Source organism: Kogia breviceps, chromosome 1 (genome assembly GCF_026419965.1).
Source record: "Kogia breviceps isolate mKogBre1 chromosome 1, mKogBre1 haplotype 1, whole genome shotgun sequence".
Classification (NCBI taxonomy): Eukaryota; Metazoa; Chordata; class Mammalia; order Artiodactyla; family Physeteridae; genus Kogia; species Kogia breviceps.
Window position 1 is genome coordinate 137,712,634 of NC_081310.1, and position 18,185 is coordinate 137,730,818.

The 18,185-nt window shown below is 34.5% G+C and overlaps 1 protein-coding gene across 1 annotated transcript in view; it reads right to left on the bottom strand.

Annotated features, from left to right (window-relative positions):
- Positions 1 to 18,185, bottom strand: part of TNNI3K (TNNI3 interacting kinase) — a 301,789-nt gene that overhangs the window by 269,329 nt on the left and 14,275 nt on the right. The window contains exons 4-7 of the mRNA XM_067005786.1: positions 17,863 to 17,986; positions 12,390 to 12,979; positions 11,673 to 11,781; positions 290 to 375 (exon numbers count right to left, since the gene is read on the bottom strand). Of these exons, the coding sequence (XP_066861887.1) occupies positions 290 to 375; positions 11,673 to 11,781; positions 12,390 to 12,429 (235 nt within the window). The 5' untranslated portion in view covers positions 12,430 to 12,979; positions 17,863 to 17,986. The remainder of the gene's footprint in view (positions 1 to 289; positions 376 to 11,672; positions 11,782 to 12,389; positions 12,980 to 17,862; positions 17,987 to 18,185) is intronic.

An 18,185-nucleotide genomic window follows, 5' to 3' on the forward strand; every position in this document is an offset into this window, starting at 1 on the left:
CCGTGACTGACATGCACGATACTGAAACATACTTTTTTTTTCCCCCAAGCAAACTTGATTCAAGGTAGGAGCACAATAAAACTTAAATTCAGAGCTAAATCAATTGTAATATCTGCCTGGTAGTTAGTTACTTCTTCAGCTAAAGGTTATCAGGGTTCTAGGGGCAAAGCAAAAGAGGAAATTGGGTATGAATAGAATTAGAATTCTCTTGCAGACTATTAAGCAGTTCAAATCACTGACCATATAAACATATAGCCATCTTATAAAGTATTGAGTTTCAAGTACTCACCTCCACAAATGCAACATAAATGAAGTAGAGACAGACCATTTTCTGTGCGGTAATTTAAATTGACTTTACTGAAGGCATCATCAGAACTGAAAAACAAATTTTACAAATGATTACAAATTTCAGCTTTTAGTTTATCATTTTTCATTTGAAAAATTATAATAGTTAATCCTGTTACTACAAATTCAGAAATATATCTTTTCTAGGATTCTTTTGTACCTAGAGAAAAGAATTTTGAATATACCTCTAGAAGAATAATAACTAAAATCATGAGAAAATAATATTAAAAGTTTGAGGGCTTCCCTGGTGGCGCAGTGGTTGAGAATCCGCCTGCCGATGCAGGAGACACGGGTTCGTGCCCTGGTCCGGGAAGATCCCACATGCCGCGGAGCAACTAAGCCCGTGAGCCATGGCCGCTGAGCCTGTGCGACCGGAGCCTGTGCTCCGCAACGGGAGAGGCCACAACAGTGAGAGGCCCGCATACCGCAAAAAAAAAAAAAAAAAAAAAAAAAAAAAAAAAAAAAAGTTTGAGAGACCAAGTTTAAATTAAAGACTATCATACAAGTTCTATGTTCTATGTATAATTTGAACTTTTCAGGACACCTTAATGAATTAAAATTTGTGTATAAGTAGAAAACACAGGTATTTGAAAATAAACCCATTTCTCTCACAATCAAAACCTTATATAATATTTAGGGAGAAATTCAAGAAATTCTCTCCAAAAAAAAAAAAAAAAAGGTAGAATTTGACATGAGACTGGAGAAAAGAATACAGTCCCAATGTATTACAAATTCTGCCTGAAGCAAAGTTTCCTTGTACTCTGACTGGGTCAGATTTCACAGTTAAAGAAGGTCTAAACTCTGATAAGGTACTATGATACAGTGCCAGGTGAGAAGAGAAGTAGTGTTAGTGATTCAATTAATGAAATCCTTGCCTTTGAACAAAGACTATTGCACCAGGAGGGCCCTAGAGAGCCATAGGTAGCCTTTGAAAAAAATGTAAAGCTAAAATTCTCGACCTCTTGAGGTCACTGGTACTCCCAGGACATTTTTCAGTAGAAATGAGATCATATCTTTGGCCTCCCAGGTTAATTTCAAGCTGCCTCCTGCCTATTTAAATCTCCAGCAGCTTTAGTGAGATAGCAAAGTCTTTGGTAAATGAACCTTCCATATCATTTGTAAAGTACTTACACTTGAAAGGTACTATAAATTCAGAACATTATCATCAAGGCACCTAGTTAAGAACTTCAAAAGCTACTGAAATTTTAAAACAGAAAAAGAAAAGGTGCTATTCTCCAGGATGCTGCTAAAAAGAGAAGCCTCTAATTCCAGGGATTTTGAAGGATTTCAGTGAAATGCTTTAATTAGAAATGGCAAGTCCAGTGGTTTGTTTTCACAGACATAGGAATATTGCAGAACTTTCTCACCCTCTTCACTTTCTTGCTTTCTATGTTCAACTTCCCAGTAGCAAAGTCCACAGACATAGTTACTCACATTGAGAAATATACCTCAACTTGCTTTGGAATGCCACATGTTGAAGTACAATGAACACCAAGTCATTTTTACAAATGTTGCTAATATAATATAGCAAGGAGCCCAGGATTTCATGAAAAATAGTTAAGAATTTAATTCACTTCTACGTGCACCTTCCTCAGCTCAATGAACAATGCAAACAAACAAAAAAATCTGATGAAAATACCACTATTTAAAATGTCTACCAAAGGAGCCTAATTGTAAATAGTATAGCTATTTCATGGTATGAACAGAAACTTTATGAAATAATATGGTTCTTGGAAATATGTGGCCTTTGCCTGAGCCAGACATCTAAATTCTCAAAGCCAGGTGTATTATAGAGGTCTTGGAGAAATTCAACTAATAGGTACTACTAAACAAAGTGCACTCAGCAGCCCAACTTGGAAATGCATTCATAGAGGTCTTTTCCATGGTTATGATTCCAAATAGTACAGGTTTTCTGAAGAGCTGAACTCTGCTTTAAAGCTAGGTATATTGGATTTCTCTCTTAAAGTTTATAGGAAATTAGTGTCCATAAATAAAAAGGAAAAGAAAACTGTAGGTAGCAATTGATTGACAGTGATTCAGAAGCTCTGAGATGATTTGGCTTTTCTTCTTTGGTCCTTCCATTATCTAGCAAATGAAACACACAATAAGAACACAAGACAGAAAACAAAGTATTGGAGTGGGGCAGAAGAGGGAAGCCTTCTGTTAAATGTAAAGAACTATACAACCTTCAGCCTAAGAGAAAAAGAGAGAAGGAAGTATTGACACTTTCTTTTGAGCTAACTATAACAAACTGAATGGCAAATACTGAAAGAAGATAAAGCTTGAGAACTCCTCTGTAGCAATAAACCCTTGAGAAAAGTTAGTTTTTCAGTGTGTACCTCTAATATTATACAGCAATACCTACCATGTTTTGATGTTTTAAAAGTGGAAAAAATCATTTCAGCAGTGTAGGTACTTCTTAAATCTTGGGCCTTGTACTCACACCGGGACTGAAATCCTATCCTGTTCCTGTCTTTAGGTAGTGCTTTTTTTTTTTTTTTTTTTTTTTCTCCAATTTGGGCAAGCTATTTAACCTCCTCAAGTCTCACTTTCTTCAGTTATAAAATTATTAAAATGATTCATATGACATTGTGTTGTGAAGAAAAATGAAATTAAGTGCTTACTATAGTACTTGGTACATGATACGTTATCATTACTATTTTTATCAAGTTTACTGTGAATGTACAACTTTCCTTTTGTAGTCTAAGTCTTGAGAGAACTTTAGCACAATTTTCAAAGTTTGAACTTCTTTGACCTCTCACATTTCGCAACCTGTAAAATTTCCCTATTTTGACCAAGTTCAATGTTGTGACACCTAGTACCTATCAGTGATTCAGAGCAACTACTAGAATCACAGTTTTGTAATACAAGTCCAGCAGCATCATTACTATGGGGAAGGCATTTTCAACACTGGAGATATTAAAAGAACAACAAAAGCCAAAGGGAATAAAGGTTGTGCTGAAAATCATTTTATTGAGAAGGTAGACTCAATTGCTTTCTTTTTCCAAGTTCTAACTTTGAGGATATATTCAATCAGTCTGGCACAACACCTACTGAACACCCAACTGTGTGCTCCACCTCTGTTCTTAATGCTCATTTCAAGTTGTTTTCAACAGTCTACTTGATAGGAACTATTCACTAATTCCTGGATCGTTTAAGTGTGTCAGTCTTGGGAACAGGCACAATAGAGAGAATCCTGCAATTGATCTTAGCATTAGTCCTGATCTCTAATGCTCCAAGCAGCTTGCAACGAAACTAAACACTGAATAAACAGAAAAATAAGGTGATAAAGTCCATTGCTTTATTTTTTAAAAACCCTAAATTAATGTATATTGTTTACATAAATAAGACTGAAAGTATGAATTATATTAGAGACTTTTTACTCAACAATCATTCTTTAACTTACGGACTCTTACACTAGATTTGACCATTCATAAGTAAATCAGTATACAGTCCTAAATAGCTCCTTGTCAAAACTGAGCTGTAGTCTCTTACTTTTATTTTCCTCTTGAATTCTATTTTCCCTGAACTCATGCAACTTCTATTAATGCCAACAAAATGAATAAACAGAGAATAGACTCCCACAGTGTTTGGCAGTTAAGTGCAATTTTAATAGTAAAATTTTTATCTTGACTTTAATAATTGGAATGTAATTTTTTTTTAATGAGAGTTACTTTGGGGCTATACTTGAATCCTAATTCTCACTTCCTGTTAACTTCTAGTCAAATGTTCGTGTCAAATGTTTGATACATGCAATTAAAATATTCGAGATTTTAAAGCAATCATTCCTAGGGGAGATATTTTCCCTTCTTTTGCCTTTTCTAAAGGAACTGTATGTGTCAAATTCACTGCCAATTGAGCATCACTTATGTATTCTAATATCCTAAGCTCAATTTATTTTTTAATTTTCCCTTACATTTTTTATCACCTGCCATGCCATACTGTAACTTAACATATCCTAATGAGTTCACAGTGCTTGCTGGTGCATGAATGAAGTTCCTAATTAAAATGAAGTCACTGTATGAATATATTTCTAATAGTAAATTCTGTCCTTCATCATTAAAAATGGTAGTTTTGGGCACAAAGGTTACTTTCTTTCTTGTAGCATAATGAACTCTTTTCTTAGCCTTTACCTTTTATCCAGAAAAGTATGCAGTTTTGTGATCCAATTAAACTTCTCATGACCTCATCCTTTCAAGAAGATATCTGACATGTTCACAAACGGAAACTTATTAAAATGTAACATTTGAACACTTGGCCAAAGCCAAAATATTCAGATAGGTAGATACATTTCTTAAATTAATTCATTGGCTGAAATGTAGGTAAAGGCAAAGAAAGTAGAAAGAAGGTAAAAATTTGTTATGGATCATCTAGTTTCCAAAATTGATAATTTAGGTTTCAAATGGCTGGTTGTAACTTCTTGTGCAGTTCTTGATGGCTGCTGCTGATTTCCCCCCAAAAAATAAAAACAGAAGCATCATCAATAAGATCTGTTTGGCATATACCCTGAGAAAACCATAATTCAAAAAGAGTCATGTACCAAAATGTTTATTGCAGCTCTATTTACGATAGCCAGGACATGGAAGCAACCTAAGTGTCCATCAACAGATGAATGGATAAAGAAGATGTGGCACATATATACAATGGAATATTACTCAGCCATAAAAAGAAATGAAACCGAGTTATTTGTAATGAGGTGGATAGACCTGGAGTCTGTCATACAGAGTGAAGTAAGTCAGAAGGAGAAAAACAAATACCATATGCTAACACATATATATATATGGAATCTAAGAAAAAAAAATGTCATGAAGAGATTAGTGGTAGGATGGGAATAAAACACAGACCTACTAGAGCATGGACTTGAGGATATGGGGAGGGGGAAGGGTAAGCTGTGACAAAGTGAGAGAGTGGCAGGGACATATACACACTACCAAATGTAAATTAGATAGCTAGTGGGAAGCTGCCACATAGCACAGGGAGTTCACCTCTGTGCTTTGTGACCACCTAGAGGGGTGGGATAGGGAGGGTGGGAGGGAGGGTGATGCAAGAGGGAGGAGATATGGGAACATATGTATATGTATAACTGATTCACTTTGTTGTAAAGGAGAAACTAACACACTATTGTAAAACAGTTATACTCAAATAAAGATGTTAAAAAAAAAATAAAGATCTGTTCCCAAGGTATATACCCAAGAAACATCCAGAAACATATTTGTCCAATATCTTCCAGATCAAACCTGCAAACTAACAATATGAAGCATATTCATTCTTTCATTCATACAATAAACAATTATTGAGATACAGTGGCAGGGTAAGAATAATTAAGGATGATAAAACTGGTACAATAATAATTATTATCTCATAGGGTTATTGTGAGGCTTAAATGGGTTAGATCTTGTAAGACTTTTATAAATACTAGCTGCTATAATAACTATTTTTGTCAATGCTTTAGCATTGATATTATTTTAACTTTTTTATTGTTTTGCTTTGTATTTGAGAAGGGGGATAGGAAAGTGAACGGGAAGATGGAGGCAGTATGGGATAGGAGGGAAGAATAGCAGGAGGACAAAAGGGGGAGAGATAGTGAGAGTGAGTGGTGTACTAAGCTAGAGAGAAAGAGACAGAGACACGGACAGAAAGATTGTTTGAGATCAGGCTGCTTCAAGGTTTTTTACAAGATATTCCTATAAAACTATTACTTAGCTAGTTTTACCTAGACAAGCAAGAAAAGAAATAGACAGGTGGACAGTCTTGGGACAATGTGAATTCTCTGCTTTTTGGTTTGAGGTCTTTTGGTTGCTGTTTTCTGTTTCATTGCTAATTAACACAATGCACTTATCAAACATACCAAATAATCCTTTCACTCAATTTTATTTTTTTTAAGATGGAATTTACTCCCTCAATACTCTACTTAGCACCTTGATAGAGAATTTCACTCTCCTTTGGTAAGGTCAGTCTGTGATGTTTCTGGAGCTATCCATTTTATAATAGCTAATTTTCATAATTGGTTATATTTCTGAAAAAGTAGGTTTTTGGAAGATATTTCATTTGGAGCATAAGTATGGTGGACTGCAGCTGGGCCCAGAGGAACTTTTCAGGGAGAAAATAAGCAGGAAGTTACACCTCAGAAAACCTCCTTTGTTTTTTTTTCTTTCTCAATTCTTCTAAATATTGCAACTGCTTTCCCATGGAACAGAGCATCCTCTTGACTACTTTTATTTATTAAACCTAATCAATTTCAAAGTGAGATATTAGCATTATTGACCAAGGTATATCTACTCAATGCCAAAATGAGATTAAAAATGAGAAAAAATAGGGTTTTTCTGATTATGTTGAAAAGTCATAGCACTGAAAAATTATAACTTCTTTGGAATCTCTTCATAGACATATTACAGATTAAGCAGATTAAAAGTAGGTTTGACAATGAAATCAGAAAAACATAGTCCTAAAATTTCTAAAGATTTTAAAACATTGAAACAAAATAATTTAATTGGAAGCCTTTTAAAAGTTGCATGTGGAGACCTATCATGTAAGTGGTTTTCAAAGTTCATGTAAGGGTCCGTGTATCACCAAAGTGTGCGAGTGGGAGTGTAAAATATATTCTTTCACTCCCACATACAGGGACAGTTCTAGTACACAGGACATAGCAAACTTGTAGAGTGGCACGGGATAGGTGAAAAGTTTCCAAAGATAATTCTTATCCATACTGCTTTCCCCTTCCTAGTTTGAGAACTAAGATCATGAAGATCATACATTTTGAAGTGAAGTACAGATGGGTGGAATCCCTGCACAACTGTACAAGTTGTGTAACCTGGCTCAAGCCAGTTTAATTTGATTAGCCTTATTTTCTTCAGGTATAAAATGGCAAGCACAATACCTACTCCAGAAGGATGTGAACATAAACAATGACGATTAGTTTTTAACTAACATTTTTGCGTGTTTACCATGTGCCAGTCACCGAGCTCAAAGCACCTTACATATATACATTTACGATTACATGAGCTAATGCATATTAAAATACCTAGAAGCATGCCTGGCATATGGTAGGCACTAAGTTGTTAATTTGTTTCCCTTTCAAGTGCTATACAAATAGCTACTACAAATACATACAAATATAAATAAAGCTAAGTGGACAAAGAAGCTGCCTTTAGTGAACACGTATACTAGAGGTTAGAAAGACCTGTAAAATGAATAAAGACAACACCAGGTAGTAAGTGCTATTATATTGATAAACATAAAGATCAGAGAGAGCAAAGAGGAGGAAATAACCACACAATGTACTTCAGTGTACCACTTCTGTCTTTCCTTCTTCTGCCTTCTCTATTTCCTCATTTTTTCCAATCTGTCCTCTATTATCTCAACAAATGTTCAAAATTATGAGTGAATTCAACTTTGTTGTGGAAGATGAAGGAACATTCAATTTCCATTCCTCTTCTTTCCCATAGCAAGCTCTTTTTTCAAAGCTGCTATAAATTGGAATAAGCAAGATAATGGTTTAGTTCTGTTTGTCTTTTTTAAGTTTAGTACTTATATTGTTCTGTACTATATTGTGGGTGAAAGCTATACCAGGAGATTGTGTATTTGAGGTGACATAAGTCTTGCTTTATGATGCAGAAAATCTCTTTTAATGAATGGAATTAGTTTCTACCATGAATGCTATAAAGAAACTTGTCAACAAATGAAAACAACCAAAAAAGCTGCAATAAGAAAAAACACAGGCAAATCCATGTTTACACTAGTGATCTATGACTCTAGTATTAAATGCTTCTTTTTAGGCACCTTATAGTTTTCCTTCTATCTATATGTTTAGAGGAAGCCTGATGTCAAGCAGCATTACACAGTTGTCCATCACAGAAGTATTTCTTACATCACATAAAGCATGAATAAAGATGAGAAAGAGTCTAAGATTTAACACCTAAAATGTCCTAGATACTCGATTAAATGTGATCTCACAATATTATGTTTAAACTTCCCAACTACTCTGAACATTTTGGTGTGTAAGCCAATGAGTAAGACAATTTATATTCTCAATATTCCATTCTTTTCTTTCCTTGTCATCCATCATATTATTCTAGAGAAAAGAAAATCCTGAGAACTCTGCCCTAGGCAGGATTGACTTTCCTTCCCTATGATGCTATCTGCCTTGATGCAAGCAGACAAAGCAGAGTACTCTGGTTCTGTTTGTTTGTTTGTTTGCTCCCTTGACTCTCTGTAGACCATACTAGTTGCCTGCTTTCTGTTTTCATATTCCTCATCCCTTCACCCATATAACCGCAGGCAGAGTTCTCAGTGTAACTTAGGTATGTTTCTAGAAGTGTAGTTTTCAAACTTTAGCTGAAGTATCATTTTTAGCATGCAAAAGTATTACCTGGGGAGCTTGTTAAAAATTCAGGTCTCTGGAAATCATCCCCAGAGATTCTAATTCATTTGATATGGGGTAGAATCATGTATTCTAAAATTTTTGCAAGAACTGCTGGCTATTTTACTGCGGGAGGTCCTTAGCCCTTGGAGAAACATTATTCTAGGCTGTGGGTAATCCTCTCCTCAGCCTCATTATTATCACTTCTGGCTAATGGGACATTTCTGTAGGTTCTTTAATGGCTTCGGCACCAGGCTACCAGTCTTCCTCTCCTCAAAATGCCTACTATTATTCTCAGGGAATTTGACATCCATTTTGATGAGCCTTCTAATACTCTAGTCTGAAAATTCTTCAAATACCTCTTTTTTTTTTTTTTTCGGTATGCGGGCCTCTCACTGTTGTGGCCTCTCCCGTTGCGGAGCACAGGCTCCGGACGCGCAGGCCTAGCGGCCATGGCTCACGGGCTTAGTTGCTCCGCGGCATGTGGGATCTTCCCGGACCAGGGCACGAACCCGTGTCTCCTGCATTGGCAGGCGGATTCTCAACCACTGCGCCACCAGGGAAGCCCTCAAATACCTCTTGATCACAATCTTTAAAAGTTATATTTCAGATTTTGGCACCATTTTGAATTGTTCTAACATTTTACATTTTTATTTTTGAAAACATCCTCTTGATATAAAAACACTTTATCCTAACTTTCTCACTTCTTAACTTTGAATAAACTATTTGTTATTCCCACTTGGTAATAAAGTCTTCAGTCTTTCAAACTGCCCTTATTTACCCAATCAATCATGATAATTGAAACCTCCAGTTATTCAATGCTTATTGTGCGTTAGGCCCTGTACTCAGCATTTGACATCATTTTTCAAATGTCCTGTAAGGTCGTTATTATTAACCTCATTTTACAGATGAAAATGAGCCTCAAGATTAAGTAATATACCCAAAGATACATTGCTTGTAAATAAAAGAAACTGGATTTAAAACTATGGTTGCAAAATCCTTATGCTGACTGACACAGTTTTCTTACTCTGCTTAGGTAAAATGGTCAAGACATTAAGTTTTCTTACTACCAATAGACTTTCCATGGTACCCATCCATTCTTGCCTATATATCTTTACTCAACTATGCCTTTTATCTGGAATGCTTTACAAAACCAATGAATAAATCAAGACAACAAACCTTCTTTTTTTGTATTTGAAAGCCATCTTGTTTTTTCTTCTACTTAGCACTTGTCATAGGCTGTCTTCTGTGAGTTATTTATATATGCCTTTCCCTTCAACCAGATTGTGAAACTCCGGGAGCAAGAATCAGTGTGTAGTAGGAAGCTGGGGAGACCTTGCTACAAATCACAGTTCCAGTGCTTACTGACCATATGACCTTGACAAGATCCAACATCTCTGCTCCTTACTTTATTTATTTATTTATTATCCACCAGAAGTAATATTATCTATCACACAGGGTCATGGTGTGGATTAAATAATGGTTAATATTTGATGTGTCTGGAATAACACCTTGAATATAGCTGGCACAATAAAACCAGCTACAGTAGGACCTGCAGAAACAGCTGCTTGTTGTTGATGTGGTAAGAGAAAAAAGTACATTTCAAGCTTAATCCTTAAAAGGATATGTTTGTTTAAACTAGCCTTGACATATTTGCATAATACTTCCCAAATTTAAAAAATAACAACAAATAAATGAGATTTTAACTTTATAAAGTTGAGGAAAATCTCCAATTTAATCACATTTCATTCAGCGTATTTATCTGTCAATAAGAGCTAGAGGGTTTATGATTAAGTTCTACATTCATAGCCCTTTTCCAACAAAATTAATATGTATATATAAATCTATTATACCAAAGTGCCAGTCACATTTCTACAGGACTTTCAAATGTTTTCCCATAAGTGAGCATATGATAATACTTGCAAAAGTCATGCCAGTGTATCTTACCATGAGTGTCAAAATTGAGTTAATCATTTTGGGCTAAATAACACGGAAAATTAACTACTTCCCAAACCATAAATTGAATACTTCTGAAGGCCTTATTAACCCACTGACAAATTTTATATAAACTATATTATACATGGGTAATTTTATTTGCCAGTTATGTGAGCTTTGTATGTTTACTATATCTGAAATTTCTTTTGAAAAATATGTCATTTGGTCATTGCTTTACACTTATTTTCCAAGTAAAATGGCTAGAGTTCTTTGTCATCAGTGCATTACATGAATAACACAGCTGTAAGTGAACATGGCTAATTGGCCTTTGTGGAACTTTGCCTCAGTCAGGCAGCTAACTTAAATTGACTCTCCAAAATACATTGTTTCTCAATGCCAAGATTCAATTTCTCCAAAAGGTTGCTTGTGTATATAAGGGCTCTGCCCCTCTTTTCTGAACATTTTGTGTCTTACAAGGTTGTGACAATATGCCAGATTATTTTTATCTTGTTATCATAGAACAAAACCCACTGAAAGCCTGAAGCCAACATTACACATTGGTATATGATTGTTCAGGGGAAGAATGATACAGTTTCATTAACAGACAGTGTTTCAATGTCAAGATACGGAAGAGTTTGTTAAAATTGGAGTTCTCTAGTAGTCCAAAAAGAAAAATGTGGCCAATATTCTACCACCACTTGGGAAGAGAAGTCTTACTGTTTGTTGCTGGCATGACTCACAAGAATGATCTAATTCTAGAGAAGATTATTCAGATCAGCAACAGTTTGTATTCAAAGGCTAGCCTTTAGGTTCCTTTCTCTTTAAACTTTAGTGTGGGAACAGGCAAGGCATATTTTAAGGAGATAAGATATTTGCATTTTGGGGGCTACATGAATGGGCAGGAAGAGATAACCTTATATTCTAAGGTTAACACAGGAGGTTATATGGGTTGTGTTTTTAAACACAGATATAGCTAAAAACTAGATCAACAATGAAAACACTTATAGAGAGAAATAATAACTGACAACTTTACCCAAATATATGCCTTAGTTCTGTAAGTTCTTTTTCGTTGATCCGCAGGTCATCTTCTAATCTTTCTATTACAATAACATAAGATTCACTGACTTTCTTCTTCCATTCATCTAGTAAAGAAAAACAAAAGGGATTGATTCATAGCTCTGCTTTGCAAAATGTAGACACAGATCATAACATACAAGTGATTAAAACTTTGTTTTTTACTCTGAATTATACAATACTTAATTTAAATTACTGACTGAGTTTAAAATGCAGATGTTTATATTTAAAATGCAATCATATTGTATAGTAGTAATTAAGAACCCATTTGATACTGGATAATATATTTACATAGAAGAATATATTTGACTTATTTCATTTGATTTTATTGCATTATAATTATAGCAATCTCTAGTTGCTAGACATGAGTTTTTAGGTTTTAAATACTAGATACTTAAGATGTAATCCTAAAATCCCTATATTCAACAGTATTCCAAAATTTTTTCTATAGCATTATACCTTGGAACTAGTAGAAACAGAAAATTATAAGAAATTTTCTGTTTTTTTCTAAAGATCTTTCAGAGAAAAATAATTTGAGCTCAGATAATCTTCTTAACACTTTTATATAATATGTTGTCTTATCCTCTTGTAAAAACTAGCAGATATTCCAGTGAAATGTTAACTATACATAACAACTATTGAACTATATTACATTTAAAGATATAAGAATAATTACCAGTACAAGTTTGCGTTGGTCTGGATTTATAATTTCCCATTTGTTAGAAGATTCTCCTTTTCCCAAGTGCAGTTCCTCAGGTTACAAGATTCCAAGTTCAAGTGCAGTGGCAGTCCAGTTGAAAAATACTTTGATAGTCTGGCTAAAAATACGCTGACCGCCAAATGGAATGTCATACAACAATGACAAAGAACAAAATAGTTTGTGCTTTCAAGGGTGAAATCATAAAGGGAATTAATCAGTCTGTTTAAAAGAGCTGTATCAAAGATAAATAATAAATGCTTCCATAAGATTATTTGCCTTCATCAATTGGTTATCTACCCGTATATACCTTGATGGGCATTTCTTTAATCTAGAATATGATTCAGTTACATCTGAGGTTCACAAAGAACCATTAATACTACCTAGAGGGCTTCCCTGGTGGCGCAGTGGTTGAGAATCCGCCTGCTGATGCAGGGGACACGGGTTCGTGCCCCGGTCCGGGAAGATCCCACATGCCGCCGAGCGGCTGGGTCCGTGAGCCATGGCCTTTGAGCCTGCGCGTCCGGAGCCTGTGCTCTGCAACGGGAGAGGCCACAACAGTGAGAGGCCTGCGTATCACAAAAAAAATAAAAATAAATAAATAAATAAAACTACCTAGATCTTCTTTCAGGATCATTTTCTCCTGAGCCAAAGTAATGGTAGTTGGAAAAGAGTGACTGGTGATATAACTTGTCTCTAGAGTATATATATAATGGAAACCCACATCTTATGGCATGCTACTAATAGAAATGAATGTAAGTTTGGCCACATCTTATGGCATGCGACTAATAGAAATGAATGTAAATTTGGCCTAGAGTAGAGCTATAAAATTATTTTTGTAGGAAGAAATTCTCAACATAGACCATGATTAATTTATACCACTTGTTGATTATATTGACCATAAGAGTCATACATAAGAATATGACACTGAGTTCTACAAATAGCAATTCATAAAATAACAAGAACAATAATATCACAAATAATAAGACAGAATGCTTACAGTGTGCCAGACACTAGTCTAAATGCTTTACATACATTTTGTCATTTATACCTCATACAATCCTGCAAGGTATATATTATTCTCATGTTATAGATGAGAAAAATCCATATTTGCTAGCAGGTAGAGGAATCTGGAATCAATTCTGAGTCTATATGATTCTAAAGTCCAAGTTAGATATATTATTGATGTCTCCCATAATTCCTCTTTAATTCACCTCCCATTTACTTCATGGGGGCATTTCTCTTTGTACATGCATATTTCTATTGATATAAATGAACTCAGGGTAAGATGGAGAATAAATGGAAAACCCAGAAATAAAAGTTACCTAATTTTTAACTGTATATTTCTTTTGGATAATATACCTAGAATATATACATTTCAATCTTGAAATTCATCTCCAGAGGCTATAGTTTCAATGTAATAGGTATGAATTTTATTATTATAGTTGAATGTTCAAACAACTGTTTCCTTTTGAAGCAAATGCTTAGACAAATTTATTATTCCCCAAAACGTTTTCTCAGCAAAGGTAATTTATGTTCCAGATGGAGGGTCTTCATACTGATCAGATATAGTTGGAGAAGCAGGTATCTGGAGTTATGGACATCTCTGTCTTCCCCTGCATATAACTTTCCTTATCCCTCCTCCTCAGTATATGCTGCCATGGCCGTTGATGTCTGTTACACTGTGGTGGCCTTTAGTTACTTGATCCATGCACTCTGCATTTTCCTTGTTTGAAGGCCAGACATCTTCAGTTACACCAGCTTTCTCTTAGCACTTGTGACCCCCATCCCTTCAGGTCAGAAAGTCTTTGCTTTCCCCAGACATGCTGCCCTCAGGCCCATCAGTCTAGGCACCTGATTTCCTAAATGTTTGGTACTGGAGACCAAGCATTCAGTACAGTCCTAAAGATCAAACTGGATAGTCTTTTTTAAGAGGTTTGCAATCTCCCAGGGCTACAACTTGGGAAGTAATGCACAAGCGTCTTTCTCTCAGATGTCCATGGTTTTCGTACCTTGAATCCAGAGGGACAGGGATGGGAGCCAGGGCTCTTGACCTTCTTGAGGACATCTAAATCTGTCTATTTTTCCCAATTTTATTTCTGATTTCTCTCTCCACTATTTCCAATCTTATACCTGTGTGTGTGTGTGTGTGTTTGTGTGTTTGTGTGTGTGTATATGTATGTGTGTTTGTGTGTTGCCTCTACCAACAAAAGAAAAGCTAGTTCTTATATCATCTTACATTGTCTTTCCAATTTCTTCTTTGGTACATAAATTTAATGCACTGATTTTTAGAACTTTTCCTTTTAATTTTTGAAAATATTTTTATTCTCTCAGAAAGGCTGGCTCTTACAAATTAAAGCTTAGACTTTCAAAGCTACAATTTTTGCTGAGTTTGAAAATCCAATCAGCAACTCAATTGAATTTTTCTACACCCTGAGGCAATAAATTTTGCTAAAGAATGGTGAAAATGATAATCTCAATACCTACAATATTAAATGTTATTGAATTTCCTACTTCCAAAGGAACACTATCTATTAGCCCTTTTATGACTGTGAGTCTAGGTCATGGATTGAGGGCAATGGAGGTGCCTTCAGGGCGGTGAAGAAAAGGCTGGAATAAGTAAATGATCCAGGATAACAATCCTGCTTTTCTTTTGTAAAGAATCCTGGAGGGCATCCACATGAAAGCAGAAAATATTTTCTCTGCTTCTCTGTACATTTCTGTAAAAATTATTTTTATGTTGAGTTGATAACATGCTCTAATTGAACTCTACTCTACCAGTTCTGAGACTTCCAGAAGTGCAGAATGTCATATATTATCAAAAACAGAACCTAATTACAAAAATGGTCACCTTCTCAAACTTTAGTGAGAGTAGACACTATCTGAGGAGTTTGTAAAAAAAAAAAATAGAAACCGGGCGCCATACCAAGAAATTCTGATTCAGTAGATCAGGAGTAGGGCCTAGAATATGAATTTTAACAGGCATCCCTAGTGATTCTAACGTAGATGCTACTTGTAGCTTACTTCGAGGAGCACTATTTTAAAATGGCTTAAAGTGAGATGCATACTCACTGGAAGGTTTTTGAGCCTTTGAATTCCATGTAAGAGAAAAGAGAAGAGAAAACTGAAATAAAGAGAAAAATAAGATTGTTTCACATTCTCAGTGGGTTCTATCCTATGGTAATCAGTGAGGCAATAGATGATTTGGCTGTGCATATATAGTGTCATATTGTAAAGCTGAATCACAAAAGTGGAAGCAACCAAGATGCCTTTTCACAGATGAATAGATAAATGAATGTGCATGGACATTCATACAGTGGAAATTTATTCAGCAATAAAAAAAAGGAGGTACCAAGCCGAGAAAAATCATGGAAGAAACTTAAATGAATATTGCTAATTGAAAGAGCCAGTGAGATAAGGCTGTATACTATATGATTATAACTACACAACATTTTGGGAAAGGCAAAACTTTGGAGACAGTAAAAAGATGAATGGTTACCAGGGGAGCAGGGAGAATGGGAGGGAGGAATAAGTGGAGCACAGGAAATCTTCAGGGTCATGAAAATCTCCTGTATGATATTCTAAGGGTGGATATATGCCATTATGCATTTGGAAGAAACCACAGAACTGTAAAACACTAATGTAAACTATAGACTTTAGCTAATAATAATATATCAATATTGGCTCATCCAATGGTAACAAATGTACCAAACCAACTTAAGATGTTAATAATAGGGGAAATTGTCGGGGCCCGGGAGGAGGGAAGGGAAGGAATATGGAAACTCTGTACTTTCTGCTCTGTTTTTCTGTAAAAATAAAATTGTTTTAACAAAAAGGTTTATTAATTTTTTTAATTAAGGAAAATATAAAATAATAAATAAGACCAAAAAACAGTAATTCTTTAACAAGACCATTTGAGTTTTTCCAGGAATGTTTGCTTATAACTTATAAGGAAAAGCCTTCTCTAAGGAATACATAACTAATAGCATTCCTTTTTCTTTTACACTTGCTTGTGTTTTTTTTTTTTTTTTTTCAGTCAGAATGTCAGAGTAGATTTAGTAAATACCTTATTTCTTCAGCTATTCCTTTTTGACCAACCTTCGTGTTCTACTGAATTGCCTAAATCTAATGTTAATGCCTTCATCTTTTCAACTGATTTATCAGAACACTTCAGCATATACATAGATATGTTCTAATACTCCTTCAATAAGCCTATTTACATTCTTTTTGAATTCCTTTATTTTCAGTTATATGATTTATTTATCCCAATCTACACTTGTGCATCTGCTATTTATATTTTATACTAGTCTCTTCATAAATATTTAAAAGGATGCTTTTAAGATGAAAAATACAAATTTGACCTTGACACTTCTCCTACCTTTATGATTCTAACAGAGAAATTATAAAGAACATGTATCCCATGAAATCAAACTGATACACTTAGAATAATTATTATCACATTTAGGATGGTGAATTCATTTACACCTAAAAGCTAGATCATTCTTCCATTGTATATGTGTTCTTGTTAAGATGTGCCCAAGCTTTAGGAAAGTTTAAATTTTTGATGTGTTGCATCTGGTTGACAAGCAATTAAAAGAATCATTGCTTTAAACGCAGTAAACCAGAATTACTAATTGGTATATATTTAGGTTTTTTTTCCTTCTTTTAATAATCATTAAATTACTCATATTGAAACAAAGTTATCTAAAAGAAAAATTGAGCACTAAGATGTCTATACTTATTCAATTAAAATCATTCTTTAATTTCTTTATAAACAATATATTTTTGCATTAGACAAGCATAAATTTTAAGATTCTTATTTGTCAAACAAATTTCCTTTCTTTTCCACTAGAATATCTAAATTTATGGTATGTTGGATGGAACTGTAAATCACCATTATGAATCTGAACATTGTTGAGGTAATATTCAGATTAATCCTCAAAAATGAATAGGACTTGTTATATAATATTGAAAGTAACTATTATATAATAATGAAAGTAAATGTGAAAAAATCAATAGCATAGTAATTTAAACAGGTGTTCTCAATATCTCTAACTGTAAGAGTATATTAAAGAAAGAAAAAATATTACTCTTTTTGTTTCCAATATTCTGTGACTGAAAATGAGAAGATTTTAACCTTTCTTGTGCATTCCTTTGTTGCTGGGTGAACATGAAGTAAAGTTTATTAAAGAATCTAAATTAAACAGTAATATCTCTGTCATTGGCTAAAACTTTCTTTTCCAAATAGATAGTACTTCTTTCAATTGTCAGCTTAGCTCTTTATTTGTTGATTGATTCATTATTCATTCAATAAGCATGCACTGTACCAAGCACTCCAAAGAGCTCACAGGGCCAGGGATAGACATGTAAATAGGCAATTGTAATAAAGCATCTGTATTATGAGAGAGACATACATGACTCATAATGAGAAGATACATTTAATAAAGCCTACCTTTCAATTGGAAAATATTTCTCTGAGGCATTGAAACCATCAGAACAATCTAAACTTCATGATTCAGGCCACTTCCATTCCTTCTTCATCCTTCTTTCCCTGCTCCTAAGAGTCAGCTGGCCTGCTAAGGAAATAACATTGTGTTGTAATTAAAGTTCAATTAATAACTAATTATTGTCTTCGGGCAAATACCTTATTTCCATGTCTTGAGGTTTGTCATTTAAAAACAAAGGAAAAAAAGGTGGAGAAGGGAAAAAACTTAGTTCTACTTAATTTTTTCTTTTTACTTATCAATTAGCCACTTGTGGCTGTTCCTCAAAGTG